The sequence below is a fragment of the Ostrea edulis genome, chromosome 10 (genome assembly GCF_947568905.1).
Source record: "Ostrea edulis chromosome 10, xbOstEdul1.1, whole genome shotgun sequence".
Taxonomy (NCBI): Eukaryota; Metazoa; Mollusca; class Bivalvia; order Ostreida; family Ostreidae; genus Ostrea; species Ostrea edulis.
The window spans coordinates 26,189,683-26,199,930 of NC_079173.1; the positions used below are offsets into that span (position 1 = coordinate 26,189,683).

At 34.6% G+C, this 10,248-nt stretch overlaps 1 protein-coding gene across 3 annotated transcripts in view; it reads right to left on the reverse strand.

The window, feature by feature from the left end:
- The window catches only part of LOC125665644 (ribosome biogenesis protein WDR12 homolog), a 35,870-nt gene extending 27,367 nt beyond the window's left edge, over window positions 1–8,503 (reverse strand). For 2 of the 3 annotated variants that reach the window (XR_008799471.1, XM_056152351.1), the window contains exons 1-2: window positions 8,403–8,500; window positions 5,477–5,562 (exon numbers count right to left, since the gene is read on the reverse strand). Coding sequence is in view for 2 of the 3 variants with exons in the window: in XM_056152351.1 (XP_056008326.1) it covers window positions 5,477–5,562; window positions 8,403–8,458 (142 nt within the window). In the remaining variant the exon portion in view is untranslated. Of the gene's footprint in view, window positions 1–5,476; window positions 5,563–8,402 lie in introns of all 3 variants that reach the window. The other variant, XM_056152352.1, reaches the window with a different exon arrangement.
- Between the last annotated feature and the right edge of the window lie 1,745 nt (window positions 8,504–10,248).

Sequence of the window (10,248 nt, forward strand, 5' to 3'; positions counted from 1 at the left end):
AATTAAATAGGCTACTTGTAAGTACTATTACAGTATTGTAGTTAACTTCACCCTTGAATTTAAAAGAATTGATTGAAACAGAAATTCCGTTAAAACAACGAAATGCCCCTTGGTTCACTCTTTAAAAGTCTGCAAGTGAAATATACATCCACAGTACACAAGACTGGCTGCAGAAGCATGCATGTAAAATCCGTGCAGTGATCTGACGTCTATTTCTGTTAACAGTTCACAGTATAAAACGAGTTTTTATGCATAATTCAGTCAAAACTTGGGTACTTGTTGATAACATACATACACATATATGCACTGAAACAATGTGACATTTACGGAAAGTAATTTAAAAAAAAAAAGAATATCAAAGATGTTTTAAGCATCTCGGTGATTTTCACAGTTGATAACCCAGCTTCGTGATGTTTGAGGATAATGCTTCGAATAGCCAGCGATAGTCTACGACCTCCTTTCCCATCGGGCGCCATTGTGAAAATAATATACTGTGGCTGAAAAAGTGGTTCACGTGACATAAAATGCACGCTTTCTGCACGGTACGGTACGCTTTCGGGCTTTTGGGGGCGGGGTTTGCATAATATTATCCTGCACGCTTTCTGAACGGTACGGTTCGTTTCTTGAACGGTACGGTTCGTTTCTTGCACGGTACGGTACGCTTCTTGAACGGTACGGTTCGTTTTTTGCACGGTACGGTACGTTTCTTGAACGGTACGGTTCGTTTCTTGCACGGAACGGTTCGGTTCGTTTTTAAGGTGTAGTAGCACGTTTCAGGGTCTGTACGTTTTTCGCTAAATTTTAAACTTCTTTTATACAAATATATGAAATATAATGTGTTTTTTTTTTAAAGCAGTTTTCTTACATCATTTTTTACGTACATGCATGAATGTATATATGATGCATGTTGAAATTAAATATTACTACATTAGTAATTAGATATTGATTCCAAAGGTTCTTAAAATGGTTTAAATTAAAAATAAAATAACAGCAAATCATTATATCTTCCAGAGAGATGTGGTTTCTTTAAAACGTCGAAAACCTGTGATCGATTTGAAACTTCGACCATTGTGGTGGCAGATTTTTTTTCTATATTGCATATGATTGATTGATTGAATATTGTTTAACACCCCTCTTGAGAATATTTCACTCATGGAGACCTCACCACTGCCAGTGAAGGGCTGCACAATTTAGGCCTATGCTCGGCGCTTATGACCATTGAGCAGGGAGGGATCTTTATAGTGCCACACCTGCTGTGACACGGGACCTCAGTTTTTGCGGTCTCATCCAAAGACCGCCCCATTTAGTCGCGTCTTACGACAAGCAAGGAGTACTGAGGACATAATCAAACCCGGATCCCCACGGGTTCATATATACATGTATATGTAATAGATGCACATTTACAGGTACACATATATAACAAAGGTAATTGGGCAGGATGAACATGTGTATATATACATGTATAGATATAAATATTCAGACACTGTAGTATTGAGGAGGGGTTGCCCCTCCACTTTGGGGGGGGGGGGGGGGGGGGGTGTTGACCATTCCCTTGCTATGGGAACAACTTGACCAGCCTAATGACACTTCAACTTTTATCAATCTTATAAAATATATACTATATGTGTTGTGATGATTGTTACTAAAAGTTTATATTAGTATTGACGTACACCCCCTCCATGATTAGGAATACTGGAGTATAACCGTAAGGTGATGTAGACCCCCCTTTCTCTCTCTCTCTCTCTCTCTCTCTCTCTCTCTCTCATGTCAAGGTGTTCTGGATAGGCCTGGCCTGCACATTGAAAAACGAATATACATGCATGATATTTATTAAATTCATTTTTATAAAAGGTCTGTTGTAGTTACATACACTGTCTCTTGGAAACAGACACGTAACATCATTTATTGGGGTGGGTGGGGGGTCAAAGGATAAGTTGGTAGTTAATTAGCAAATGAAAAAAACCTTTCTGCCTGATCTTCGAATTCTTAAATCGTCGGGGGTGGGGTGGGGTGGGGGGAGGGTTATCCTTTGCTACATGGGTTCAATTAATAATTTTAAGCCAATTTTTTTCTCATTCAATACTACTATCAAGAATATGGGGGGGGGGGGGGGGGGGTGTGTGTGTGTGTTTCCACTCAATATATCCTTATTCGCATATGAAAATAAGTGCCTGGGAAAAACAGTTACATATACCACATTGTCTATACATGTACTCAAACAACTTCCTAGAGTCCATTCTAGATTTGGACTGAATGTCGGTGCATGCAATGACATGCCCACTGACTGATGTATTTTTATCTATCAAAGATGAACACTATATGGAGAGAGAGAGTTGGAACTACTTTGTTGACCATTTAGGGAAATGTAAAGATATAAACACCGACACATTTTTGTGAGGCTTTAAAATACATTGGACGCATTTTTGTGAGGTTTTTAAATGCATTTGCTATATGAAATATACCATCTGAAGTTACATGCATATTACTTGACGTGTTTTACTGTACCCAAGAAAATGATATCCCATTCATGCAACATAAATTTGTATCGTTTAGTATATGTACATTTACCACACTTTATTCAATATATTTTGTAAATACCCACAGCATATTTTATTCGTATGTACTGTAACATGTATATTGCATACACATGTAAGCAGACCTGTTATATAGTCCTTGGTGTACATGGCATAACAAGTAATTTTATCCGACTCAATCGATGTTTTTAATCAAAGTGTTAATATTTATGACCAAAAAACACAACCAGGAAAAAGAAAATTCAAAAGTCATTTTATTTTTCATATTTCATTTGAATAGGAGGACATCGAACAGCACCTTCGAAAATATGATTGCGTTCTACTGAACAATTTTTGACAAATACACGCATTATTTTCCTCACTCTAATTAACACAAGATTCTTCCGCAAAATGTCTATGACCACGATAAAGTTACATGTAAATGAATTATGTATTTTCCATAGCATGCCAGTTTTCAATTGTCTTTGATCTCAATGAGTATTTTTATATAAAAAGTTAAAATTGTAACTTTTAGAAAAATATTCTAGAAGAATCAGGGGACTGTAAATCCTATAAGGTCGATGACGTAGTTCCGAAAAAGCGACCGTCGGAAGATTTCGTCAGAGTTAACAATGCAATATTGTAACGTTATTTTCTCAATATCAGCAACAAGTAAATGGTACGTGTTATATATGAATGAAACGAGAAAATTATCATCTTTCTACCTGCAAAATATGATCGATTTTGAAGCGCGGCCAATTTTGGCCAATAACGTCCCTTGTTCTTTGTCTAGTGAAGTTACAAATCTCATTATTTTCATATTTTTTTTTCTTTTTGTTAAATTATTGTTTAAAGTGCTACATTTTGCATATTCTTTAATTACTGTTTTACTGAATGGTTGTTTCATGTACTTACAAGTATTTTTCACATCTCAGTATTCTCTATGAAAGGTTGTTAATAAGATAACGAACAGTGATAAATCTCGTAACTCCTATAAGCAATTATACAAATAGAAAGTTGTGCAAACACAGACCCCTGGGTATACCAGAGGTGGGATCAGGTGCTTAGGAGTAAGCACCCCCTGTCAACCGGTCACACCCTCTGTGAGCCCTACATCTTTATCAGGTAAATGGAGTTATCCGTAGTCAAAAGCAGTGTGCCAAGAACGGCCTAACACTCGGTATGAAACAATTCAGATAGCATTTGACCCAATGACAGGTTGTAATGGCAAACTATCAAATTATTAAAGATGTGTTTAGACTTTACTTAAAGGTCAAGGTCAACAAGGCTAAAGTTTTCAAAGTAGGTCAACTTCAAGGTCAAGGGTAAAAAATGTTGGTACCCACGGAAAGGTCTTGTCACAAGGAATACTCATGTGAAATATCAAAGCTCTAGCACTTACTGTTCAAAAGTTATCAGCAAGGTTAAAGTTTCAGACAGAATTACAGAATGACAGAGAGGACAAAAACAATATTCCCCCCGATCTTCGATCTCGGGGGAATAAAAATATTAACCATCAAATACTGATATCAAACAAGAGACCCACAGGTCTTATTAGTCACCTGAGTATTAGATAAAAGTATCACAAGCACCAAGGGCTATGAAATCTAGAAAAAATATTCCTGTTCCTGTTCTAAGCTAACTAATATTCAGCAGGATTATAGTACAAGGTGTGTTCTTAAAACTCGAATGCTCCCAATAGTGCCTATATTGATGAAAGACTTTACACAATAAACATGTAATATATACATTAACATGACATGACTAATTTGGACCTGTCCTAGAATCAAAACTCTGCGGTTGCAAAATTCGCACATTTGGTACACCCTCTTCTGCTTTTCCTAAAGCATGGGTCGGTACATTTACAAATGACAAAAAAATGACATATGGTTTCAGTATATTCATCTATATTATTGGTTGTATGTGATTCAGCATATTCAAGTAAATATTGATTGTATGTGACATATGGTTTCAGAATATTCACTTAAATATTTCTTGTATGTGACATGCAATTTAAAAGTGACAGAACTATCTGTCACAAATGCCAACTGTCATTGGGTAAAATGCTGTCTGACATGTTTCATACCAAAATTGTGGCTGTTCTTTGAACACTGATTTTGACTACGAATTACTCTGTATACCTGATTAAGATATAGGGCTAACGGCGGGAATGACCAGTTAACAGGGGGTGTTAAATTACTCCTCCTAGACACCTGATCCCACCTCTGGTATATCCAGTGGTCTGTGTTTACCCACTGTCCCAACTCTCTATTTTGTATTGCTTATAGGAGTTATGAGACTGGTTGTTGTTTGTTATCTTCCCTTTTTCATGCATAGTGATGGGCAATCGGATCTAAAACCACAATCGATTATCTGCAATAATCGGACACATGTACTCGATTAATAATCGATTATAATCGGAATTGGCATTTAAGTGTTTTCCCCTCAAATTAGATGTAACAGAATCATTAAATGTATGGAAACAACATTTGAATTCTTCTTTGTTTCATTTATTCACTGGTATATAAATCAGAATTCCAATATATCAAGTAATGGAATTTATCTATAATCTCAATGTATCAAAGATATCAGAGATAGACTCTTTTATTTTGACCGTTGAATGTCATTGTTGTTACCGTCCTTCATATCTCCCGCCATTTTCTTTGCTTATATTTGATCGGGTTTGACATACAGAAAATAAAATTTGAACAAAGTTGAAGTGATTTCCGGATTTTATTTGGTCAACGATGTCGGCAACTTTTATTTTGTAATCGATTAGTAGCATCGTGGGTCTCTGAACGACCGACAATCGATCATCGGCGACAATCGTTTCATCACTATTCATGCATGTGTAAAGTTTCTAATATTTAAAGTAATTCTGCATTGATGACGCAGTTTGAGAAGTTCTTGGATCAATTCTAACTTGAGTGGTAAAAATGTAAAATCATTAAAATTGTTCCTACCTTTTAAAACTTGACAGATGAGTGCACTGAGTTCTGTTGCCCCCACAGAAGCTGGAACGGAATAGGGTGTGTCCGGTACAGAATACCTATTGAAATATAATTACTGTAAATAGCATTCAAGTACCTGTATTTTTGATTATCTTTTAAATACATAATTAATAATAATGCAAAATAATTTAATTCTTATTGTATCCTTGTCTCTGATTGGTCAAATTCCAATTGAGGAACGCAAGTTATTTTTGTATAACCTGGTTTGGTATGGGGATACACCCCCTTGATTAAAGATGGCAACCTTCGGCTTCACAGATAAACGCTTCAAGTCGCTGTTGCTAAGTGAATCATTGCGCGGCTTAGTTGACTTGTATTTTTCCGAGTTTATGTACATTTTGATAAACGCTTCACCGATTATAAAGCGTAAACTGACCCAAACCAGGTTATACTCGTATAACTTGCCCCAGAATTAAAGTAATTCCTTAAGGTAGTGATTGCAAGGCATCACGTGGTTTATTCATGTAGTATTTAAAAAGAGACTATTTTTGTTTCCGATTCCGGAATACGTCAAGCGCTTAAGCATCGATCAGTAATAATGACAGACGATGGAAACAGACTTGTCAGCTATAACCAGACACAGGGTAAAGTGAAAAGATGTTTAGAAATATACAAATGAAATACAATACAAATGAAAAATCCCTTATGTTTTCATTATCTTTTTTAAAAAATAGTCATTAGGCCCCAAGTCTCCATGATACATGTACCCCCCTGTTAATTTTCAGTCTTGCAGAACGTAAATTTAATTCACAAACCACTAAGCCTATTACAATCATGATATATAATGCTATGAATTTCATAACATGTATATTGTGTTAGTGCACATAAATCTAAAATGCTGCTCTGTAACGTGGATGTTAAGAGAAATCAAAAAGTGTGTATTCTGAAAAGCACTGTTAATATCTTTTTCTCAATTAGTTCAGTTATTTCTTATAATATAAAAAGTAAGAGAGTTTTGTTGTTTGATAATCGCTTGGTTTGAAAGGAGAGGAAAAAAAAATAAAGACGTTGCAGGTATCGACGTCACAATGCCCAGTTTACATCGGATGGGTTACATTTCCCGCGTTTTAACATACGCTTACAGAGCATGAATATACAAGTAATTTCAAACAGAAAGTAATAAAAACATCTCCAAAGCAACAGTACTATCATTCTATGTAGAATAAATTCAATAATAAACATCAAAACATTTTCATAGTTTTAATATGAGTTGAAATAAATGCATGTAAGATGCATATCTATTGTAATTATCACCTGCAGCATTTATGTAAGGAGGGGGATGGGGTAACTATAGTGATCATAGCACCATAGTAAACCTGAAAACCAATATTGATACTTTCAGGAAAAATTCCTCCTAACATATGTTAAAACATATATAAAAACAAAAAAAATCAGTTGGTCAGTTATTCCTCAGGGGGTGAAAATACGTCTGCTTTGGTGAATAATTGCCTTCTAAAAATTGCGAAATTGCTCATAAGCAGCCCTGCGTCTACTTCATATGAAAATAAATGGACATATTGATACAAATTATATATTATTTAAGGCTTTAACTTCAATTTGATATAAAATTTGTATCCCTTGCCCCATTTGTATCTGTTTTAAACATCACCTGAAAAACCTGTACCATTTATTACGGAAAGTCAACAAGAGGGGTTACTATGACAACCGTAGCATCACAATTTCTGTGAAAACCATAATATATGATACTTTCATAATGAGTTACAGATACTGTCAACTACAAAATATGTAAAAATCAAAAAAATTCATAGCTAGATTCATTAATTTTCAATGACCCATGCAATCACTACCTTCAATAACCAATAGTTCCTCTAGATATAGAATAATTTCTTGAAAGTTGGAAGATAATCATCAAGTTGATTGTGAACTATTTCATTCAACTTTTATTTACAGAAATTATTGCATCTGAAATATTCAAATGAAAAGATATTTGTTGGAAAATAGTTCATATATTATGTACTAAATGAATGTAAATCAACAGAGTTTGCACTGACTTGTAACCAAACATGGCCAGTTGTGCATGTGAAATATATTGAAGATAAGCGTTGTCAGCTATAAACCCAGCAGATGAACTGGTGAATGCAATGTCTACAGGCTTCAATAAGGAAGCACACTTTTGTGTAAGGCCTATTTGGCATGTCATTGTAGTAGATCGATTGATTGGATATTGTTTAACGTCCCTCTCGAGAATATTCCACTCATATCACGGATCCATTGTAGTAGTGTTGCATACTAGCTTTATAGAACTAGTTGGAAGGTCATGTATCTAACACTACTACATCATTCTACTGTACAAAACACATGCATGCTTCACAGGGGCTTGCTGCTGGGTTTTTTTTTTTTTTTAAAGTAAACAATACTATATTTTGCTACATTATATTTTTAAACAGTAGCAAGTCCCTGTGCATGACTAAAGAAATTTAGCTTCAGATGACAAGTCCTTTCAATTTGAATTCAATTGTGATGTAAATAGACATCAAAAAAAAAAAAATCTGTGTGGCAGGGAAAATGCCCAATATCCATGATTTTTAAGACCTTCAACCCCCCTATTTTATTATTTATTCACGAAAGGGAATACAGAGATTTCGGGAATGGATGGTGTGTGTAAAACCTCTAGTGAACATAACAAGATTCCTTTCTACGGCAATATCAGCTGACATGTTTCAATCTCTGTTGGATAGGCTGGCAGCAGACCACATAACCCCAACATAGACTCTGTATAATGTATGTTCCAGTCAGTTGAGTAACGCTAGGCAATTTAATCACTTTTTACTGAAAATATTGAGGACTGTAGGCCTAGCTGTGCCTAATGACTTGGTCTTAAATCATCTTATACATAACTAAGTAAAAGTATTCTTACTGTGGCTGTTTAGTAAAAAATTTTGCTTGCACGTGTGGGATGTTTTCGTCAGACATCTTTGAAAAAATTACCTTCTATGTAAAAAGAGCGCAATTAAGTGCAGTAACTCATGCTGACAACATGATAAGGATAGTTGGTAAAATGGGTAGAAAAACCGAGCCGGGCCGGGTCAGATCACCTTCGTAATCCGAATTTTTTAGTTTTCTTCGTTGATATGTCATTGTTTCTTTTGAAACTTACGGAATATATTCTCAATGATACATTTAGTCTTCGCCACAAATTTTAACACATAATATTACCTATAGATAAGGAATTCAATGATTGAATGAAATCTGGTTGGTAAAATGGGTAGCGAGACCAAAACACACTTTATTGCATATTTTCTGTATAATATGCATCTGCTGCTGAAAACCTAGCATTTTTTTTCAATTCACATAGAGTTGAATTTGATACTTAATGCATTATTTGACCATTTAAATGCCTTTTATCTTGATTATCGGCGATTTTTCCAAACCCGGGCCAAAAGGAAACCGGATGCGGTCGACCCGGGCCGGCGTTATTTATTATAATAATGGTCCTAAAAAAAATATCACCGACTGATAAATTATGCCTAATTTATGAATATTTAAACTGAAGATAGAGTTTAAAGAGGATTATATGGAGAACAATTAATTACTATGTATGTACCCTGCCTGATTAAAATAAAAAAAAAGTAAAAAATCGTAATTAATTAAAAATTAAAAACATTTTAACCATAATAATGATGATCTGTATAATAATGACTTAAAATATTGTATTTTTAGTGCTAGTATTCATTTCTTCCATTAATAAAAGATATATAATTTAAAAACATCTTAAAACGTCAATAATATAAAATGATGGTATTATATATCTAATTTTTAAATGAAACAATTAACAACACAGTATATGTACATACATATTATTTTCAAAATGGCACTCAAGTAAGTCTGCATATGCTTGTTAAATTTTAAGTTAAATTTGAGGATCATGAAAATTGCAATTTTGGTAGATCTTCTTGCTCTACATCACTATGCATTTAGTTTTTCTTACATATATGTGGTGGTAGAGAAGAAGATTGTTGAAAATTATTTAATTTTGTGGCAGTTTTTGCCCTGCCTTTAAGGCTCAAGGGATGTAGGAGTTCTGAAATTTACCATTTATGTCCCCTTTGTCCAAAAGATGCTTCATACCGAATTTGAAAGGGATTGGAATGATCATACTTATCAAGAAGTTAAAAATGTTCAATTGTTAACGCACGATGACAGACGACTAGCAATTGCAATGTCACCCGAGCCCTAAAAATCGTAGAAACGACCTTTTAAATCGTTTCTACGATTTCCTAAATCGTAGAAACGACTTTCTAAATCGTAGAAACGACTTTTTACATCGTTTCTACCATTTAATAAATCGTAGAAACGATTATTTTTATTTTTTCTGCTAGATTAAATTGGCACGAATACGCCGCCGTAAGTAACTTAATGATAGTTAGGTTAAAATTTATATTAAAAAGATGGTTCTTATGAAGATACCTCCAAGTGGTAAGAACCGTGCAGTGTCTCGTTTCATGAGATCGTGCACGTGATAGCTAGCATCCTCATTTTATTCGGAATTTTAATATCTGGCCCGGGTTACCGTAACCGGTTTCGGCATAATAATATTTATCTAAATCATGTGTAGTTTCATTGTTGTGTTACATACTTCAATCGTAATCGTAGAAAAATGTGTCAACCTAATTAAAATCAGACCTTCTCTAACCCTTCTCCAGTGTAACGGTTAGAGAAGGTCTGATTTTTACCAACCTGAAATAAACAAACGTTGATATTTT